This window comes from Coptis chinensis, chromosome 1 (assembly GCF_015680905.1).
Source record: "Coptis chinensis isolate HL-2020 chromosome 1, ASM1568090v1, whole genome shotgun sequence".
Lineage (NCBI taxonomy): Eukaryota > Viridiplantae > Streptophyta > Magnoliopsida > Ranunculales > Ranunculaceae > Coptis > Coptis chinensis.
The window spans coordinates 74771935-74795511 of NC_141456.1; the positions used below are offsets into that span (position 1 = coordinate 74771935).

At 36.6% G+C, this 23577-nt stretch overlaps 1 protein-coding gene across 1 annotated transcript; it reads left to right on the forward strand.

Annotated features, from left to right (window-relative positions):
* Positions 1-1303: 1303 nt before the first annotated feature.
* On the forward strand, positions 1304-19176 carry LOC147525192 (Sec23/Sec24 protein transport family protein). The gene is given in 13 exon segments (XM_086605653.1): positions 1304-2154; positions 2250-2423; positions 7630-7745; positions 7961-8146; positions 13125-13200; positions 13289-13461; positions 13564-13645; positions 13814-13891; positions 14281-14442; positions 15656-15919; positions 17991-18095; positions 18219-18371; positions 18661-19176. Coding segments are annotated over 12 exon segments (2289 nt in total). The 5' UTR covers positions 1304-1428; the 3' UTR covers positions 18366-18371; positions 18661-19176.
* Positions 19177-23577: the final 4401 nt, after the last annotated feature.

Genomic DNA, 23577 nt, shown 5'->3' on the forward strand with positions numbered 1-23577 from the left:
CTTTTAATTCAAGTTTGTTCTTCAATCTTCAATCGAAGTTGTTTTTCAATACAAATTTATATTCAAGTTTGTTCTTCAATACAAAGTTTTTCATTCAAGTTTTAGTCAAGTTTCAATACAAGTTTCATTCATTCAAAAACAAGTCATGAGTTTTAAGGATACTACCTTCTCACCTTCATAAATTCCCATCAATTCATCTCTAAAAATCTATGGTGAACCTCATCAATCTTTGAAAACTTACCACTATACTCCTACGTCAACGGACGGCAGACCACGTGGAGGATTACCGATTTGTAGGTTTTCTTGTTGCAAGATTGTTTGGGGTGGTGGCGGTGGCGTTTGTACTAATATTTGCGGTGGTGGCGGCGGTGCTACTGTAGTTAAATGTTGAGAATTGATCCTACCACTAGGAACAACTCGATTGTTCAACGGTTCTTGCATTGACCGACTTGAATTTTGAGGGTTGCGATTCCTATTGGCAGGAGAAATATGTTGACTGTTCGGTCTGCTTTTTGTGCTTACCATCTTGATTGCTTTACGAGATAATGGATTCTAAAACACTCACAGATGGTGCCAATTATGTTTCGACAATAATCTACTTCAACACAATGAGAGCAAATGATAAAGAACGCACTAAGAAACAGAGAAAAATTGATGTTGGGAGAGATGAAACTGAACCAAGATAATGACTGCCTACGTACCCAAGATCTATTATCTAGGGATCAATTAAGTTTCAACATAGTTCACATTATTAGAAAAAATAGTTCTTATATGAATGAAGAGATTGAGTCCTAAGAGAATTGTGTTTGTTTATGTCACAAGAATTGTTATCTTATTGAACTTCTATCCTTATCTTCTATCATAATGAACATGGACATATTCATAAATAGACAAGTTATTAGATGAGCTAGGATTAAGCACGTGGGCTTAACTGCTGGACTATACCTAATATTGGGCTAGATTCGTAGGCTTAATGAGCCACAAAGTGGGGGTCTATATATACATAAACATTGTTTTAATATTCCACAGGCTGATTATCTCACGGGAACAAACAATAATTTGTCTCTGAGTTGCATCATAACTAATGTTTGATGGCAACTATAACTCATAATATTTTTCCTTAAGACTATCATCATTTGCATTGTTGTTGATGAGTGAGACGAAGAATTGAACAAGTTCATAAATAAAATACCAAATCTACAATGTAGCGTGGGCTGGGCTGGTTTGAATTGAGTCCAAATTAGAGCACGAAACGTACTTGCATTTCATCAAACTCATCATTCTCTGGGCTGGTTCGAATTGAATCACAAGTCATAACCCCAAAAAAAAAAAAAACATATAAAACAACGAACACACAAAACACCACTCTCTGTTTTTCTAAACTCTCATCACTCACTCTCCAATTCTCCCATCAACCAATAAAAAATCATGGCAGAATTCATGGATCTAGAATACCAAGACGGAGTACGTATGCCATGGAATGTATTCCCAGGTTCAAAACAAGAACAAACAAATTCCATAATCCCAGTTTCCGCAATCTACACACCTTTAAAACCATTCCCAGACATGCCCGTCGTACCATACTCTCCTCTACGTTGCAAAACATGCAGATCAATTCTAAACCCATTTTCCATAACTGATTATATCAACAAAATCTGGATCTGTGTTTTCTGTCACCAACGTAATCAGTTCCCATCTCATTACCATTCCATATCCCAAGACAATCTCCCTGCTGAACTTTTCCAACAGTATACTACTATTGAATATGAGTCTTTGGAGAAAACCAATTATGTTTTGCCACCTGTGTTTTTGTTTGTTGTTGATACTTGTATGATTGAGGAAGAGTTGGGTTTCTTGAAATCTGCCTTGTCGCAAGCGGTCGGGTTGGTACCGGATAATTCTCTAGTGGGGCTGATTACTTTTGGGACTTTTGTTAGTGTACATGAACTTGGCTTTCCTTTGATTAATAAGAGTTATGTGTTTAGAGGAAATAAGGAAGTTAGTAAGGATCAGATATTGGATCATATGTGTTTTTTCGATAAGAAGCCTAAACCACCTACTGGGGTTATTGCTGGGGCGAGAGACGGGCTTTCGCAAGAGAGTATTAATAGGTTTTTGTTACCCGCTTCGGAATGCGAGTTTGCGTTGAATTCCGTAAGTTTGTTTGTTTTATTTGTGTGGATATCTTGGATATATACGTTTTTCTAATGGGTGTGTTTGATTGAATGTAATAATGGTGTTTTTATTAGGTTTTAGAGGAGCTTCAGAAAGATCCTTGGGCTGTACCAGCAGATCAGAGGGCCACGAGGTGTATAAGTACTGCATTGAGTGTTGCTGCTAGTTTGTTAGGAGCCTGTGTTCCTGGGTCTGGAGCTAGAATTATGGCATTTGTTGGCGGACCATCTACAGAAGGTCCAGGAGCTGTAAGTTTATCTACTTAGATATTACTATGATTTTTTAATATGTTTAGTTGTTGTTTCATACTTAATCTAGACATGTTATGTAGAAGTCGAGCGGTTTTGTTCCCGATGATATATATATTTTTTAAGGGTTAATTAGACTAAACCCCCCATTTTATATACATGTTTAGACTAAACCCCCCATTTTATGATTCCTTAGACATAAACCCCCATTCGGTTTTCTCCCCATCACACCAACGTCAATATTTTATTTAATACCCTAACTGCCCTTCCCCAACTTGAAATAAATCTAGTAACATTTGTTCTGTTTCACACTCCCCTTCCTTCGACGCTCATTGTGACCAGCTAGACGTCTACGACAGCTCTGCTTTCCTTGGTCAAATTCAGTGAGTAGATGAAATTTGTATATGAACTACCAAAGAAGTCATATTTAAAAATGAAAAGTGAAAACTGAACAACTAGATCATTAGTTACAGTAATAACATTAGCACAGAGCAAGGTAGAAATAGAAGATACTTATAAGAAATTTCATTCGTTCGAATAAGAAACTCGTGCCTAGAATAGTATATCAAGGGTACAGATAGAAAAGAAGAGTATCTGAATGGTTGTTTTTACCATCTACTCACGATAGTAGAATAAACAAGAAACTGGAATCTACGATGTCACGTCTATACAATAGCAAATAAAAGATTATCATCACAACAACAAAAGGAGCAGACAGAAATAGATAATATTTCTTCATACAAGAAAGAGAAAAAAAAAAGGATCGGAAAAGAGCTTATAATCACGAAACACCTGTCACCATCATATTGCCACTAGTATAATAAGCCAGAGTACCAGGGGTCTGTCAAAATGACTCTGACTTCTCCCCTGCCACAAACCCCACTAATTGTGAAAATATCATCTGCAATATACTATTTATTACCTCAATAGAAGGAAATGAGTATTCCTAGGATCTCCAGTTTACGAACCTCCAACAATGGGCTAAACCTAATCCAAAACATCTGCAACAAAGGACACCCATATTCTACTGGAGAACCCCTAAGAAATATAAGGTGTAACAACAGTACCGGGGGGGGGGGGGGGGTGAACTACATCCAAAGGACAGCTGCTTTACCACTTGTTAAAGGGTAATATGTGATTCAAACTGGCACATTGATATGAAATATCAAACAAGCTATGTATGGAAATCTACACAACGACAAGAAGGAAATGGCAAAGTATGCAAGGATACCTACATACTTTTTTTTTCTTTTTTTTTTTCTAAAAACAACTTTTGTGTCGTAGCTTACACTAAACACAACAAGGGCAGTTAGGGTATTAAGTAAAATATTGACGTTGGTGTGATGGGGAGAAAACAAAATGGGGGTTTATGTCTAAGGAATCATAAAATGGGGGGTTTAATCTAAACATGTATATAAAATGGGGGGGTTTAGTCTAATTATCAGTTTTTTTAATAATCAAGTGATCCGTTTTGGGCCGAGGGGGGGTATGTGGCCAAAAATTGATTTGGTTGGTTTCTATCTGTCTGTCCTCATTTTTCTTCTCTTCGTCTCCCTCTCCGCTCACACCCCCACTGCTATGCAATATACTAGTATACTATTACAATTTCACTTTTGAGGTGATGGTGTTATTGATCGAGACTAAAGAGTAGACTTTGCTTTTGTGTATTTTACTACTCTTTTGAAATACCCTTTGAATAGTTTAATGGACTGCCCCTTATGTATTTAATACATTCCTATTGAAACATAGTATATGCTGAAGATGTGCAAAAAAACAAAAAATAATAGAAAGGAAAAAGGCATCAACTAATCAATGATTACAAAAAGGTGAATGTAGTAGCAAGCATGGCTTTCAGAACTTTTGGGACCAGCATGTGGACGATAAACGGCCTTCTTTCATAAAATGGCTAGAGTCAGGAATAGGATTAAACATTTGAATTATCTCTGTATTAAGGGTGTCGAGGTTAGAGGCGAGGATTGTTTTAGAGAGGATTCTGTGAATTTATATTTGGAGCATTACTCTGAGCCCTGCTACCCCTGCCCTTTTGGCAGATGGTCTTCCTTTGGGCTGTATTTCTGTGCTTGATGGAGAGGATCTTGAGAGAAACATTGATGAGGAGGAGGTGTGGTCAACCATTTAACATAGGCACGCTACTGCATGATACGTGTAATGGAGAAAGGCTAAATAGTCAAGAACAAATTTTTACATGCTCAAGTGAGTATGCTAATTGTTAGAGAGAAGTTTGAATATCTGCTTATCTAGAAAAGGGGAGGTGGGATAGGGTGGCCCATTAGTACGTCCTTGTTCTCAAGGTGAGAATTTCTTCTGACAGGGTGAACCTTCCGTCCCTCCTTCAGCCTACCTTTGCACTCGAGGCATTGTCACTTGTCAGAACAGCTAGCTAAGGGCAGGGGACCCCTCACGACTGGGTTAAAAACAATATCAAAGATTATTAAATTTATAAGTGACAAATTTTTTCTTCCTCAATATGTTAATCTTTTATTGGCTAAGAGAGCGGAGTTTCAATTATAGTGTTTCTCACTACATTGTAAAAGAGAAAATTTTCTGCTGGGATCCATTTGATGAATCCTTCTCTAATAACATGTTCTCATACGAGTCTCTATTGGCTGGCTCGCCTAGCCCTCTCCATCAGTTGATCTGGGGCTCAAAGGTTTCAGATAGAGATGGCGATCTTCCGATCGTGCCTGGCAGCTGGTATCGATTTTTATAAGGGTTACGGCTAGCACTCGAGCTCGGCTTGAGGAAGGGCCGCTCACCTGAATAAGGAGTCACTCAGGAATGTTGCTTGGTGCATAAAGTTAAGGATAAATACTTTTATAAACCTATAGTGGAGTGCTGGTCAAACCTTGTTCGGCACAAGGTTTTGGGTTCGGTTCGCACCTTCACTGGGGGAAAGGGGATTAAAAGGATGACTTCATGAGTGGCACTCACATCCTTCTCCCCTGCTTAGAAGGATTGAACCACGAGCTTTGCCTTTGTATATGTTCTCCAGGATCAAGAAAATCCAGAGTGATACTGAATTATACTTCCAATCTCCCAATGATATATGCTGGAAGTAGACGTTATAGCCAAGCTATTGGAACACAGAAAGCAATTAATCGTACCTTGAAACAATTCGTTCTTGCAGCAATGCATTAGCAAACACGAGGGCTCAAATAACCGTGAAGTACAGAACTAGTATGAAAGTTCAGAACTGACTTCAGCGAATGCTGCAACTGACGTCTCTGAGATCTTGGGAGAAACATGTCTGTCTCAATGATCTATAAAATCCCCCCCTGGACGGATCGACACAAGTGGTCGACATAATATTTTGTGCTTCAGGGGACTTTTCTGACATCAAGAAATCTGAAATTTCCGGCTTGTTAACCGAATTTTGAACATAAGGAGTGACACATTTGTCCCTGGTCGACCAAAATTATCTGGAAGTAGCGATGTCAATGTAGGGATTGATCCTTCCCACGGTTTCAAAAAATAGGCTAGAACTCTCTACTCTAGAAGTCTGTAATGTTCTTGGCAAACTGAAATCACTTTATGAATTGAATGATATCACCATTAGAACTCTCCTCAAAGAGTGGTGTATAGGTAAGAATAAGTAATAGGATTTTTCATCAGGCTCTCATCCCCCTTTGCAGTTCCGTAATTCCCTTTTCACCAATCGCCTGTGTTTGTGCTGCCCGAACTCCACCAACAGTTGCTTACATGAATTGTTAGTACTAAATCAAATGAGTAACAGGAATTTCCTATCAAGTATCTGTTAGATTATAAGAGTCATTGGTTACTTGTATTTTGAGTAGGCTGATACATAATTTTAACGAAAAAGCCTACTTTTCCATAGAAGTTAGAGCTTGATACAAATTATGTCACGTGAATATGACATGAAATAAGTTATACATGGAGGCATATTGTATAATGGTATGTGTCATTTTTATCACATGATTCTTGGACAAAATGTGTGTATCATCTCTCCTTTTCCGTTTTTTTTTCTTGTGGCTGGGCAAGCAGAATAGGACGAGATTGAGACCGGTTGAGAAGGTTACACTTTGTGTCTTTATTTTTCTTATGGACATGCCTTGTGGAGAGGCTTCATTACTTATAACGAATAGTTCTCTAAACCTGTGAAGTTCAAGGTTGGTAGTGGGTTGAAAATCTTGTTTGAGATATAACGCTTGGAGATCGATCACCCAAGGGTGAGTAAGAACATGTGCATGAATAAGATACCAAAGGGGGTCCTATATATGGGAGGTTGATACATTTTTTTTTTTCTATCTTGGGTTCCACTTCAATGATTGGGACATCCAAAAATGGGATGCATCACAAATTAGCTCAAGGTTTGGTGCCCTTTTGGATACGAGAACTCAAGTTCTTCACATTTTAACGTTAAGAAGCGTGTTTAAATGTGGTTCAAGATTTTGTGGTTTGAGGTTTTACTTTTTAAAACTATAGAAATACTTTTAGAAAGTACAAAAATTTAATCTTTTCACATTTCTACCATTACCCTACCAACAGACAACTCACTAGCACATCATCTTCCCACTCAAACTAGTAGTATACAATTCCCACCATCACCTATGCCATCACAATACCATCACTCGGCTGCTCAAACCAACACCATCGTCACGAGTGGCACTTTTTCCACCCCATCACCGGAAAAAGTCGCTACTCTACTACTCCCAGATTTTGTCTCGCCGCTTGACCAATCCCATTACCAACTCTTAACCATCGCCACCACCTATACACTACTACCTACACCACCATCATAATCTAGCCGCCATTTAGCTTCACCACTCGTGTCTAGTTGTCATAGTGGTTCTCTACTTCTCTTTAATCATTAAAGTTGAAATGTGATTTCTCTATTGCATTTCATTAGTAATAAAGTTTCTCTTTTAATCAATCAAATGTAAGTGTAAAGACAAGAGAAAAGGATAAAAAAGACAAAACAACTGAAGAAACTCTCAATAAACTTTCCCCTCCCTTACTAAACCATGAGATTCTACTCGTGTTTGCATATACATCCTTGACTGTAAAGCCTTTTGTTATACTTGGGATCAAATGCACAAAAAGTGCTGTCCTTGTTTACTCTGTTGTTTGAATATGCCCCTCTTGAGGATTTTGTTGGGAATGAATTCATTATTGATTAATATATGGAGGCTTATTGATTCACTTATGGAATAAATAACAATTGCAGATTGTGTCTAAGAGTCTATCTGAACCAATTCGTTCAAGACAAGGACCTTGATAAAGATTCGTTCCCTTTTATCATAAAGTCATTAAGTTTTACGAGGGACTTTCAAAGCAAACTTTGTGAACCAAGGTCATGTTCGGATGTGTTTGCTTGTGCTCTTGATCAGGTAATTTTTTTCCTAGCCACATCTTGGCTTAAAAGTTTGTTGATATCATTAATAAAAGTACTTTATTATTAATATTTTGTAGTTTGATTGGTTGTCAAACTCCACTTCAGAAAAGAGTTACTTACATGCTTATATGTAAGTTTGTAGATGATCCTTTTCCGGATCTAGATTCATGCCGGATATCCTCACCATATTGGCATATTCTTTTCCAGTGGGTCCGGCCGAACCGAAAAGTTGCATTGAAAGAACTGGGGCCTTGTCGTCTTTGGAGTAAAGCTTTGGTCATTCTGTTTTCAAAGATTCTCTTAGACGTGTTTTCCAATCAAGTGACTATGACCTTGGTCTATCTTTCAAGTAAGGCTTGCTATAACTAATTCTCATCATCTATGCCGCAAGTTTCTATGTAGTTTTATTTTATAGTAGGCACTTCTTGATATGCATGCTTTCCCTTTCTCATTTCCAAGCCAATGTGCATTAGTTTATTCTAGAAATACCATGCAAGTGTGTGATTAGTCTGTGATTAGCTTTTATTACTTAGTTTGCAATTCAGTGCGTTGTGTCGCTTGAAAGGAATACGTGGCATGCCGATGGTGTTGATAGACGCTTTATTTGGAATAACCATTTTTGATATTTTTAGCCTTCTATAGTTAAGGTTTTAGTTGTGGATAAAGCCAGAAGCCTAGAACATTTCCTCGTTGAGTCCGGTCTATGCACTATGCAGATGTGAGGGTGGTTTTCTGTAAGAACAAAATTTTCAAGACTTATGCGACAGTAGGCGGTCAAGTAGCATTTAAACTTAGTTGCCATCTTTTGATTACTTTAGTTTGTGAGTCCTTGGGGTATATGACTCTGCACAGTGGTGAGGAACACGAGCCATTTGAGTACTGTGTACTCACTATGCAGATACTATGAGGGTGGTTTTCTTTTAAAAACAGACTTTTCAAGATTAATGCCAGTGAGTAGTCACGAGCCAGTTGAATGGTGTTATATATGCTTTGGATATTGTTGTTGATATTGCCCATGTTTAGTTAAGTCTTCATATATGTATAGAGGTGAGATAATATCTGATGCAGACATCTAGTTTAGTCGAATCCAAGAGTGTCCATGCAATAGGCATCTTCCCCTCTAGTTAATTTAAAAATCTTGTTGAGTATTTTGTAACTGGTTTCACTAGGTTGGTTACTAGCTCGACCTATGGTGTGTCACTACATTTAATGAAGTGAATATATTTTTCATCACTCTTAAATCCAAAACAAAAGGAAAAGAACAAACAAAAAGTGTACTGTTTAATAAATGTTAGTGTCATAGAATGGGGATTTCGACTGTGTAAACCCCCTCCCCCTTTAATGGATTGGTAAGAAGAAATACCACTTGACTTGGCGGCTATATGTAGATACTCCTTTATCCAATAAAAGATTTGAAAAAAAATGAGAAGTGACATTAACAAGTTTTTCTATATGTTGAGATGTTTAGTCCCACATGGGATATGTTAAGCCTCGCATAAAAGTATATGATTCATGGGGCCTCTCCACTTATCACCAATTGATTATAAGTTGGATGCCCATTTAAGAGTATACCTTTATTAGTATGCAATTGAAAGCCTGAGTAGACCCATTGCTTACACTATAGGGTCACCCCTAGCGCCTCGCAGCTAACGTCGCCTTGGGTTGAGTATGGAAGTGAGAAGAAAAGATCTGACTATGGACCCAAACTGAATGTGGCATATATTTATTTTTATTTTATTTTTCTTTCTTTTGGGGGAGGGGTAGTATTTGAGACGGGAGCTGGTATAAGGCCAGATTTTTGTACTCGAGTCTGGTACACCGAATTATGCAATTACTCGTATAAATATCAATTTTGTCTAATTACATATATAATGTGCTTTTGTAAAATGCATATGCAACAAAATTTTACGAGCATGTAACCCCACCTTTTCTTTGTAGAGCCGGGCACATGTACACTAGGTTTAGTTTTTATTAGGTATACTGTATTGAAATAGCTGCTCTTATACAGACTTCACTTCTTGCTGATCATCTGACCTCATTTGAACAATTTTATTCGGTTTTAACTTATAAAGCTTATTATCGATTTTTAATTCACTTTGACTATGAAAATTATGCTCGTCTATGTTGAGTTTCCTTCTACCGTTAGTAATTCCTAGATCAATTACTAAAATTGCAAATTGAGCATTAACAAAAACTTAGATTCAACTTTATTAACTTAGATTGGATTCAACTTAGTAACCCTCAAAATCTTGGAGTCAACTTTATTAACTAATTGAGCGTTGACACAACTCTTGGATTGAGCATGCGTGCGGGAAATCACAAATTATCACATGATTTTCATACCACAGCATATCTTGCTTCTGTTGCCTGCATATTCATTCACAAGATGTCGGTGAGGTTACAAATACTTGCGAGATTTTCGTACTATTTACCAATGCTAACCTAGTCTCTTTCAATTTCACCAAAATAAAAAAATGCTCACCCTCCAGAATGCACTGAGAACTATGATGCACGGATACGGCACTTTTGTCGTAATACCAGGTTGACACCGGTACGAGTACGACACTGATACGGGTACGAATACGGCACCGATACGGCTCAGTGAACCGAAATCTTAAAAAAAAAAAGGCAGACGGAGGAAAGAAGAAAAGGAAGAGATCTAGATCTGTTTCTTACCTTTTGTGTTTCTTTCAGCCCGATAATGGTGGAGAGAGAGTGAGAGACTATTGAATGTTTTACGGTGGTCAACCAAAAGACAACCTGTACACATTCGTGTTGCACACATTAAGGAACACGTGACCACATTAATGGGTATATGAGCCCTTTGTTTTAGTCAGCCCATTGAAGCCCATTACAAGAAACTAAAGCCTGTACAACAAATCTGGCCCATTACAATGAACTAAAGCCTGTACCACAAATCTGGCCCATTACAAAGATCTAAGGCTTGTAAAACATATCTTGCCCATTTAATACCGACTTTCAGGCCCCTTTTAAATGTCTAAAACAACAGAAGGTCCATTATGAAAAAAGAACATATAATTGTTTTATTTTTTATTGTAAAATAATATTAATAACAGAAAATAGCCGTACCCGTATCCTAAAATTATAAAAATCCCATATCGTACCCTGTACTGGTGTCCCCATATCGGTTCCCGTACCAGTATCCGTGCATCATAGACTGAGAAGAATTATAATTGTGGGGAGGGGGGTGATGAAGATAGTAGGAAATAGTCAAAATTACAAAAAATATTAAGTGATGTATAGATCGTTCTTCGCAGGTACTGGGTGATGGGGTTCTGGCTTGTGATCTACATGTTTTTGCTTGTGGCTTTGTTTTTCCTCCCACTTTGTATTTGTTAGTAATTTTCATTTGTTCCTATGATCATATGATGTTCCACTCTTGCTGAGGAAAAGAAACAGTCATGAAGGTTCGCCCTCCACTTTCTTAGGTTGTAGGGGTTATGCGATGTGGGATTAAGATTCAACCCAACAACTAAGCAGTTGAATCGGCGATTACGAGTACTCGCTAGTCACTCAAGGACTCACATACAAACTAATCAGTTAATTTGATCACCCCCAAATAAATCACCTGTTAATTGGCCAAGTTGGCGGTTTTGAATCAAAATTGACTCACTGATGAGCTTCTCTTACAAGCATATTTTGTTTAGTATTTTGGTTTTGTTTTGTTTTGTTTTGTTTTTGGTGTTATGGTTTGATAGTACATATGGGTAAAGGCCCCACACACTAAAAGCCACAACTCTCCCTCTCTCTCCTCTCCCCCACAACAATGTCCTTACAATTGCATTGTTGACTTACAAGTTTGTAATATGTTGTCCATTAATAGGTTGTAACACCTATATGCAATTATTACTATTGTGTTACTTGGAGGGTTGGTAAAATCTTATACGGGAGATCTAGCAATTAATTCCCTCCCGACTATGTTTAGCCGCTAGCCTTTCTTGGTTTGACTAGCAAGCATTTTTCAATTTAAGATGCCTAGCCAATAATGACCTTTACGTGTGAATAGGAAGTCTCTGGAGGGCAATTAAATATAAGAGAAAAAGCAATTTGCATGTGGTGTGAAAAAACTATGGACAGGTGGTAGACTTTTTTGATATTTCAAAATGCCTAACTGTTTGCCAGTAAAATCTGTTCTTAACATACTTGGTGCTTTTTGAAAGCTATCACCAGGTTTTTATAAACGAGACCTCTGATGAATTACCAAATACAAATTTTTGGAAAAAATAGTAATGTAAAATTACTAAATGAAGCTCGTACAATGTATGTGCATTCAATTAATGTGTTGTCGAAGGCAGATGGGCGGCGGCTTATGGTGGAATTTGTTTAGAATAGGAGTTAGTGTTATTATATAGTTAGATTTGATGTAGTAGCACTCCATGTGCACATAAAGTGCTACTACATCTAACTGTATAATAACACTAGCTCCTATATTTTAGTAAAAGTAGTTTCTGGTTGTTGTCAAAGTGGTTATTGAGGGGACTCAAGGCATTAGATGGAAACCTAGTCTTGTGCCTCGCCTCACCCTTCATAACATAGTTCGTCTATGTTGTCCATGCCCCCCCTCATAACATGGTCAAAATAGTTTTGGGATGTTGTCAAAGGTGGTCACACTGTAGCATGCCGTCACTTGGGAAACCTACCGCCTCGCAGCTGACAGCATTGGTAGTTGTAAGGATGGCTACATTTGTCAAAGATCTGGGTTGTTTTGTAAGCATGCCACATGTTCCACTGGAAGATCAAAATGTGTGGAAATTAGTTTCTTTCCTTGGTTAACAGCGTTGTAGGAAAATATTTTAAGAGTTGGGCTTTTGTATGGTTTAGGGTTTAGGCTTTTGTAGGGAGTGGTAATAGGCGTGAACAGTTTCTAGCGGGTACGTACAGTAGTTTAAATGAATTTTGTGGTGAAGGAAAACAGTAGCAGGCCATTTCGCCATTTCATGCTACTAATAAGAATGAGGGGATTTGATTTTACTTTTCTTTCTGATAATGTTCCATTGAAGATGCATGTGTTATTCAGGAGCTGTAGCCTGTAGGATTTCTCTTGTAATTTTCTGTGTTTATTCTGCAGTATTACTTTTGCTTCACTAGAGATCGCCCTTATGTTATATTATGTCGCACAAAGACCAACATACTTGGTTCAGTTGTCTTTAGTTTACCTATAGAGAAGACCAAGTTTGTTTTTGTGCACTTTCTCACGTTCATTTTATTGGGACAAGTTGGAATATGAAATGTCGTATGGTTTAGTTCACATGCTATTTCTACATTCGTTTAGTAAGCTAAACTAAACTCACTAATATTCAATGTAGTGGAATATTTGAAGTAAGCTGCTCTCAGGATATAAAAGTTCAGGGCATTATTGGTCCGTGCGCATCCCTTGAAAAGGTATACTTGATGCACTTCACTGATCTCCTGTTTGGTACTGTATGCGTTATGCCTTATTTTAATGATTGGTTGGTAATGACTGGTACAGAAGAGTCCTCTGTGCTCTGAAACAATAGTAGGTCAGGGGAACACTAGTGCCTGGAAGCTGTGTGGCCTTGATAAAGCTACATCTTTATGCTTGGTTTTTGATATCACGAAAAAGGACATCCCAGAGGATATTGGTCAAACTATGCATCCGTTCTACCTCCAATTTCTGACTTAGTACGAATTCCAGCTTCTCATATATTGTTTTTGTCAATAGGATTGACCTAGACTGTACTGCATCTAGCTTTTTTCTGACACGGTACATATAATTTGCTCCAGTTATCAGCACAATAATGGTCAAATGAGACTTCGTGCCACAACACTTTCTAGAAGATGGGTCGCTGGACCTGGTAGCATACAGGTTAAGTTAATACTGGCTGTGTTCTTTAGATGATTATGTTGTACAATGGTATTCCTTGTATGCTTCTAACTGTTTGTCTTCACCATTGCAATGTAACCATTTGAATTGTACAAGTCCCTTCAAGATTTCTCCCAAATTTTGAAAATTTCCAACTGATGATTTTTGTAGGACTTAATTGCTGGATTTGACCAAGAAGCAGCCGCCGTTGTCATGGCACGCTTAGTTTCTCATAAAATGGAGAGTGAGGTAATTGAAGACTGACTGGCGTTTTATAGGGATTTTAAGTAGCTTTAGAATTAAAATTCCAGTACTTATTTCCTTTAGTTTCTTTCCTAGACGAAACACTAAAAGTATATTGAAAGGTAGAACCTTTTAAAGAAATGGGTAAAAGTAATACTGTTTATTCCAAATGTTGAAGGACTAGTTGAACCTACACGGCAAATATTTGGACTATAAACATCGGTCTCAGGTTTGATATCTAAATGTACACACATAGTTTGGTATCTACATGGGTATTTTAAAATCTGAGGCCTAGTGGTTGTGTTTTGAGTTGTATAGATAAGGAATTACAAGTATGTGTACCATTACATTATTATCTCCACATTTGTATATTGAAAGATGTGACTGTTATGCAGGCTGATTTTGATCCTATCAGATGGCTGGATAGATCGTTGATACGCATATGTTCTAGATTCGGTGATTACCAAAAAGATAGTCCATCAACGTTTAGTTTGTCACCAAGGTTTTCAATATTTCCTCAATTTATGTTTAATTTGCGGCGTTCTCAATTTGTTCAGGTAAGTCGTCAAGTTTTATTGGCTTATTATCTTGGGAATTTCCATAATTTACCATGTTCTTTACTCCAATTTGCACTTAAGGCCATCGTTATTTTTTTCAGTGAAAAAGATGGTGATTTGAAGTTTTTTGCACTTTACTCAGTTATCATTCAGTCCAATTGTTTCAACAGAATGATGACTTGAACCTTTTAATGTTAATTTTTAACAAGTCACGTAAGCAATGAAAGATTCAAACGGATGTCGTTAGTTTATAAACCTTGATTCAGTTGACCCCGGAGGAATGTCACTCCCCTCAACCAACCCTACAAGGCTCTATATTTCCTGTGGACCATCTCCTTTTTTTTTTTTTCTTAGGGAACATGAAAATTTCTTCTAATAATTCGTGCCACCACGAACTGCAATGCCAATGAGAGAACGGGCTAGTCCTTGTTCTTAACCCACTCAGCCATACCTCCAGCTTGGTGCTGATTAAAGGCTTAGCACCAAAAACAGACATCGTAGCTGCACAAGCAAGTCACGTGGGTCTGAGATCTAATACAAACCAAATCAAGATTTCATACAAGGTAGTTCCTTCCCAACTTAATTTGTAGTAACTGTAGTTTCCAAATTCCCAAAATCAGATTGCCCTAATCCCCAAACCAACCCCCCCTCCCCCTCTGCCAGTTCCCCCAATTTGCTTGTTTGAACCCTAATTCCTAGCAGTCATTGTTAGCAAACTCTAATTTCTAACAATTACACAGTGAAGCACTGAAGATAATGATTTGCTAGATATATATATTATATATTTAGCTTATGAAATGACATGATAACTTGTTCAAGGGTGTCAGTTACCAAAATTATAGAGGGATTTGTGAAAATTGGTGTATTAGTTTTGGGGTTTTTGTGTATAGACTGTTGGAGAAGAAGACACATCGTCTTTACACAAAAAGTTTAAAAAATGTACGTTTTTGGCGTGCTTGTTCTAACTCTGATTTGTGCATCTGCACACACAGTCATCTTTTGTTCTAATAACAAATTAAGACATGGAAGAAACAAGGTCCACTTCGTCATGACTTTAAACAAAAGTTTATTGTCTTTTTGGCCTAAAATGCAGATTGGAGTAGGGATGTGCTACATTTTCGCAATAGTTCCCTTTTTTTTTTTTTTTTTAATTTTTTATTGTGGTATACATACTAATCGGATTATATGTTTATGGATATTTCGTTGATTACAGGTCTTTAATAACAGCCCGGATGAAACTGCGTACTTTAGAATGATCCTGAATAGAGAGAATGTAGCCAATTCAGTTGTAATGATCCAACCATCATTGATATCTTACTCGTTTCAATCGGCCCCAGAACCAGTCCTATTAGATGTGGCTGCCATTGCTGCTGACAGGATCCTACTTTTGGATTCATATTTTACTGTTGTCATATTTCATGGAGCGACTATTGCTCAATGGCGAAAAGAAGGTTACCAAGATCAACCTGAACATGAGGTACTTTTGGCGATATTGGGTTTATGTCCTTTTTTGTCAATGCCACATGTTTTGTTATTTATTGTGATAAGAACACAATTCAAAATGTTATCAATGTGTTAAAAGGTGTTTTTAAGTCAAGGCTTAGAGATATAGAGTGTAGTGAGGCGCACGCCTCATGGAGAGATGCAGTGAAATAGTATTGAAGTGCATGCGAAATGTATAGTAATAGAGCTACATGAGGCATACGCCTAAAACAGTCACAAATCTGAAGTGTATGCCTGTAAGTTGTGTGAGGCATTGTTTTCTGTTAAAGAAAACCAAAATCACAGATTAAAGTAGAAGAAGAAAGAAAAAGAAAACTGTATCTGATTTCGTGCTTGGTTCCCTCTTCTCCCTTTTTCCCTATGCCTCGTTCGTGTTCCTTTGATTTCGTTGTTGTATTTTGCTAAGCTTTCCAAATTGTCCAAGGGAAAAGCAAGAGGAGGTTTGCTGTTTCATGTTGCAGCAAAAATATGTCTCGAAGTATTACATGTACACACATCACATATTTGTCTAGTTATTCCTTGCCTTCTCATTGCCTTGGCCATGTTAGGACATAAAACCCATCATACAAAGATTTAGTCCAGTAATTTGAGAAAATTGCTGCAAATAGATTAGAAAGAAGTAGAGACTGAGAGCGTGATGCAATCGCAATTGCAAAGAAACAAATTCTTTGCAACTCTGCCAATCTGAAATATGATCTTGAGAGACTGGGCACTCTTCTAAATACCAAACGTATGCTTTAACTCCATAAAAGCTAATTCCACTGAAATCTAATATTTTTCTAAAATTTCATTAGCAATTTCATCAATTTAAAAATCCTGTTTCAGGTTTTCATTTACTCATATTTTACATTTTCTCCCCTGTTGTAACGATGGGCCCAAGAGCTTATCAATGAAGTTGAGAGAAACAGAACAGATGAGAAAAGGCTTGCTGTAATAGCAATTTATAATGGTGTAATTTGTAGAAAGTTATTTAATTACCTAACATAAAATAGTGAAAATATTAATTTTTTGTCCTGGAGTCTATATTTTGAGGAGTGGTGATTAGAAGAATACTAAATGTCAGTAGAGTTTCCATTGAAAGGAAAAAGTCGCATACCCAAGTTTGAAGATGGGGCCAATTTCGTCACCGGAATTAGTTTTCTTTCTTAGTGGTTACAGTTTAGCCCATTCCCCATACCTACAATTCGATGTGGTAGCTAATTGCTTGTTGGACACTCTCCTCTCCAACGAAGTTGGACACTATACTTCATGTTTCTTCTGTATGCGCTCGTGTGTGTATGGTTTTTTTTTTACACATCATTCTGGAAGAATAGAAGACTTTCAACTCGCCTTTGTCATTTTAGCTAAAGGCCTTTTCCCCGAAATAGCTGCTTTAGATATTGACCCTTATTTCTACTTTAAGCTTATACGGCCTCTCTCATGGATTTCTTAAAAATCCATATTTGATTGAAGGTGAATTCACTACCTTTGACTACTGTGGTGAAGGATAGTAGTTTTCATTTTTTTTTTCGCTTATTGTTACAATATTATTTTTGGGCAGAGAACTCACTCTTATGTAATTCTTATTTGCATTCCCTCTAACATGTGTAAGAGTTGTTTTGTAGCTGTTTGTTCTCGTGGCCTTTGTGGGTCACCTGCTGCATTTGTTTACAACATCTTTTTTGGGTTTTTTAGGTCTTGGTCCTACTAATACCAGGGTAATTAGGCTTTAGTCCTACTATTGTTTGAAATTAGACTTTAGTCCTACTTCTGTGAGTTGACTGTGTCAACGCAGTTGACTGTCATATTGAAAAAACAAGCAGATTGACCACGGTTAACTGCTTTGGCTCATACTCAACTCACAGAATTAGGACTTGAGTCTTATTTTCAACAATAGTATAGTATTACTAGGACCAAGACCTAAAAAATCTTTTATTTTCTAACATTTGTGGTTGCTGTGGAGGAAACAATGTGTAGTTATATTCTTTCATATTAAATAGTTAGATCATACCAAGAATGTCTGGATATCAGGAATATTTGCGATCTTAATTGCTGTTTTGATTTAGGTATTTGCCCAGCTGCTAAAAGCCCCACACGATGATGCAGATGTAATAAACAACGAGCGGTTTCCGGTTCCTCGCTTAGTAGTTTGTGATCAATATGGCTCCCAGGTAACTTTTTGAGTTTATCCTTTTTTTTTGCTGTATTCAGTTTACTGTATTTTTCTTTCTACTGAATTATTGGTTTATATTCTTGTGCTGATTCTGTTTTAATGCTTGCTTTGCTTCATGCAGGCCCGCTTTTTGCTGGCAAAACTGAATCCTTCTTCCACTTATAACTCAAATGCTTCTCCACTGCCTGGAGGGGATGTCATTTTCACCGATGATGTTAGTTTTGAGGTTTTCTTGGATCATCTCCAGAGGCTAGTGGTTCAATCATAAGTTTTGGTATGCTACAGTTTCTTCCAGTTTGTAATATTTCCTGGAACAATTCTTTGTATATAGTCCGTTGGAGTGTATATTTCATGCTTACCTTCTGCACCTATTAATTAGTCGAGAGCTTCATCTCGTCTGAGCTTCTCCTGTATACAATGGTGTGCACAGCAAAATTTGTGCTTCTTTGATATTTATTTTATAGTTTTGTTGCTTTGCAATCTTTTGATCATGTGATTGCTATGCTGCTAATATCACGGTAGAAAATCTTTAGTTAATACAAACCTTAGTGATTCCAATGCAGGTTTTGTTGCAAGCCGTTTTCTGGGATTGGGTGGTTAACCCATATGATGATTGGTGAGATAAACTCAACCTTTTCATTGTAACTTCTTTCTGACTATTTTTCATTAAGTTGGGGAATAGTTGGTGTGCACCGTTTGTACTTGGGGTTTTGAAAACATATCCGAGTTCTTCAGGGAGAATGTGAATGTTAGTAAAAACTTTGACGTTACACTTCCATTCCAATCAAAGAAGCATGCCTGTCGACCGAAGGACGTCATGCAGCATTCAATGAGCGTACTGTACCAATTAATTTTGTCTACAAGTGATGGATTTGCGGAAACAACAGTGGTCCGAGTAGATTTATCCTGGTTGGGTTCTTCTTGACAGTATAGTTTGTAAGTCGCTGAATTAAATTATAAACATGTTTGCTGGAATCTTTGTATCATTGATCATTTTCACATTCGATCTTCGTGTAAAGTGTTTAATTTAAATGTAACTGGGAAAAGGCAGCTAAGAAATGCGAAGGTTATTTGAATAATTCTTTCAGGATTTGAGAAGATAAAGTAGGAAGTAAAGAGCTGACTAATGATAGGCCTTCCACTCAAATGCAATCTTTATTGAATCTTTAGCCAATATTTGTAGTCCTTGAAAAGAACATGACGTGTGAAGGTTAAGGTGTAAAAAGTTAGGAAGACATTGAAAATTGCAATTGGTTCTTCTCTAACTTGCATTTGCTTTGTCAATATGTCAAACTACAGTTGCCACTGAAATAGAAACCCAAAAAATAAAATAAAAACCTTAGTGAACTATAGAGGTTCTAGAGTACGCATGCGCACTATAGATGTGGTTTGCAGTCTTATGAGCCACATATAGTGCGAGGGTAAAACCGGAACAATTAGTGAACAAGTTGTCAAACAAGTTAATGAAAAATTCAAAAAATAAAATAGAAAAAACACGAAAATTTCCACTTTAGCGCTAGTTTCGTTTAGTGTTCTTATATTCTCAAATTCTTAATTCCAATCATCGAGTGTTATTGCCTTGTCAACCCACTGTCTGCTCAAAAAGGTACTCTCTCAGTCAATTTCTTTTAGAAACTATGAGTTTGATTAGAGATTGTTTGGTTTAAGATTTCATTTTGGTTTAAGCATTAGTTGGTTGTTGGGATTGGGGGTTTGTTTTTGTTATGTGTGCATAATCTAGGATCATGGGTCTATGGTCATGTTTAGTCAGTTGGTTAGTTTCCTTCATTTTAAGCATTATCTCGTAAGTAGGTTAATGGTTAGTGAGTGGTTAGTTATTAAGTAGCTAGTGCTATAAATTGTAGTGTATCTCATCTATTGAGAGGACAGAAGAATATTATTATAGTTCCTCAATAAGCTCCTAAGAAGCCTTAATGTTATGTGTTTTTGATACAATCACTTCAAGATTGTATCAAGTGGCATCGGAACAGTTCTATTCTTAGGCTGTCATTACCCAATTTATCCCTTCCCATCTGCCACACGATCTTTAGAGCGTGGGTACATAAAGAAAAATGATATGCAGTCAAAAAGATTTCACTGAAATGAAAGATATCTTGGCGTGAAGAAAAGTATTGAAGGTTACTGTACTTAATCAATCAAGACAATCAATCAATTTCAGAAGTGACGAATGTGGTACTTAACGGATTTCTTCGATGTCTTCGAAGAAAAGGTAGAGCTAATTCCTCCCAAGTTTCAGAATTCCACAACGTAGTATCTCAGCAATTTCTCTTTGATCTTTGATGAAACGGTTGTAAACACAACACCTTTGTACATCCCTTATGTTGATCCGGTGTGGGTGTACTTTGATGAGTAATATGAACTATGGAACTATTGGTTGTGTGATATAGGGCTGAACTGCTTGGAGTCTGGCTATATTGATCCTAAGTAGGTGGGTGTTACAGAAGAAACAATTTGTGCACTAAGAAGAAACATTGTGAGCATGTACAATGGTTTACCCGGTACAAATTGGTTGGGAGTCTCCTGTCCCTTCCATAAATTAATCTTGTAGTGTCATTCCCCACCAATCTAGTTGATGCTGCCATACTTTGCCAAGATGATGAAACATCTTGTCGCCGCTTGTGGGATCGAGGAAGAAGAATTGTGTTTTCAACCTTGAGGACAAGGTTGTTTTTCCAAATAGGGTGGAGTTGTTATGTGTGCATAATCTAGGATCATGGGTCTATGGTCCTGTTTAGTCAGTTGGTTAGTTTCCTTCATTTTAGGCATTATCTCGTAAGTAGGTTAGTAGTTAGTTATTAAGTAGCTAGTGCTATAAATTGTAGTGTATCTCATCAATTGGGAGGAGAGAAGAATATTATTGTAGTTTGCACTTATGTGTGGATTAAGAGGTTAAAGGCTCCTTAATTAATAAGCCTTAATGTTATGTGTTTTTGATATAATCACTTCAAGATTGTATCAGTTTCCAGTGGATATTTTGTGGTAGATGTTGGTTTGCGCGTTGATATAGAAGCCCTATATATTTGATTGATTGTTGGCTTTTGGTTTTAATAATTGTTGTTTATTTCTTTTTTGGTTAATATTACTCATCATAGTTTATTGTTTTTCCAAAATCTAGAAGCTCTATTGATCTATATTGTTTTCATCGAGAAAAGTAGAAAGGATTCGTATAACTTTTTTTTTGTTTTTCTTCAAGTTCTACCATCAGTTCATCACCGAATCACTGTTGAGTATTAGTGAATATAACTCGAACATTACTTCTTCCAGTTCCTCGATCAAATGAGTATGTCAAGTTGTGTATTTACTTTGAAGCAGTCATGATCTAAGCCAATTCATAGTCTTATCTAGTTATCTCCTTGTTTTGGTATTTAGTAGGACATAATAACGATTTAAACAAGTGGTGATAGCTTAGCATTATCTACTAGAAAAATCGGAAGAATGAGTGAACAAGTTGTCAAACAAAGTTAACAAAAAAAACATGAAAAAAAAAAGGTTTTCCACTTTAGCGCTACTTTCGTTCTCCCTTTGGTCAAACAGAAAATCCAATCGTTCACTTCAAATTCGATGGCATTCTCTGATCAATTTCACCCTGCATATAGTAGACGCTCTATAAAAATATCGTCATCTCTTTCTTTCTATTCTTTACACTCTCGTCTCAAATCCTTAATTCCAATCATCGAGTTTTAAGAGGGGTTCATCACGACAGGTATTAGATTTTTCTTATTTATTATTTGTTTCAAGTTTGTTTGTTTTAAATTGACAGGCCTAATTTTTTATTTTATTTGTTTTCAGTATTTCAATATAGTATATAGTATTTATCTGGGTTTCTTTTGGAGATCCGTGTATTTGATGTTTATGTGCAAATTAATATTTAAGTAATGCCATAATCTCGGTATAAACACAAGTTATAGTATAAATGGATCTGGACACACATTGAGAAGAAGGCAGTATCAATCAAGGTACATGGGTTATTGGACTGCTTGTATGCATAGGTTAAGGCACTAACTATGACTGGATATAGAAAGAAATGTTTAGGTTTATAGGATGTCAATTGGAAACCTGTGTGCATGCTACATTTGTACTCTCCTCTTGGCCAATGGTAGACGCCTACAAGAAGGGGGATGGAGTTGTGGGATGACATTTCTGACAGAAAAATAATGTTCTCAGATGATTTGTAATTGAAATTAGGAATGTAATGCGTGTTAGTAATTGAAATTGTCTCGGCAATGTTTGAATTAGCAAACTAACTTTGTACTAAAGGTTGAGTTGTTACGCCTTGTTTTTTCAATTACTTTTATATTATTAGCAAACTAATAATATATGCATATTTAGTAATAATTTTTGTTCGTTCTTTCTCGGTTCATGCTTTTATCCATCCTTCTTGTCATATTAGTTGATTTTACTTATCCTTAACTAATTTTGCTTGTTTTGTCTTAGTTCATAATTTTATTCATAATTGTTGTCATATTAGTTGATTATGTGTACAGTGGTTGGTTTGGTCTTGTAAATACATATGAAGGTTGTTTGTCATTGTTAATATATTTTTATATCAGCTAACATAAACATCCTAGATAAGATTGGTCATGATCTCTTTGTGCCATTTGTTTAATAAAGTCCGTGTTTTTTTTTTTTTTTTTTTTTTTTTTTTTTTTTTTTTTTTTTTTTTTCACTACTACTTTCCTCTACCCACAACACCAACGTACTACTTTTGGTTGTTTGCTCTTCTACTCTCAGGTGTTAATTTCAATAATTGATTTTGATATTTGTGAGTTAGATTTATTTATTTAATTTTATTAGGGTTTGATTTTGTTGTAAGTCAGAAAAGGATGGCCAAGGAAAATATAATCCCCCCCCCCTCCCAAATTTTTAAGATGTTATTGTTCTCTTGACGCGTCATGTTTATACGTATCAAGAAGCAATGACAATCCAGGTCGGAAGTACTACAATTGCCCCAATTGGGTGAGCTATTTTTGTTTATTGTTACTAATTTGAGTTATTGAGGAATTATATATTGGATTCTAACTGGTCATTTTAACATGTAATTTGGGTTATTTTAGAAGCCTGGGACGTTTAAATCTTCAAATAAATCCCAAAAATCAAGTTGTGATTTTTTCCTATGGGCTGACGAAGTTGTGTTATGTCCATGTGGAGGTGGTCTTTGTAAGGTATTTGGTGTGACTAGGAATGGAAAAAACAAAAAACAACGATATTGTATTTGCCCGAGATCAGTTGTGTATGACAGAATTATAAGGAATAAATTGTGTATCATTTTATTTTTATTTCTTATTAAACATGTTTATCTAATTGGGTTGTAAACTTCCAACATTTAACTACATGATCAATCAAAAGGTTGTGGGTTTGTCTATTGGGTTGATAGTAGAACACCAATCTCAGAACAAGGTTCTAGTTCTACTTCTGAAAGACGTGAACAAGGGTCTAGTTATATATCTAAAAGGCGTCTA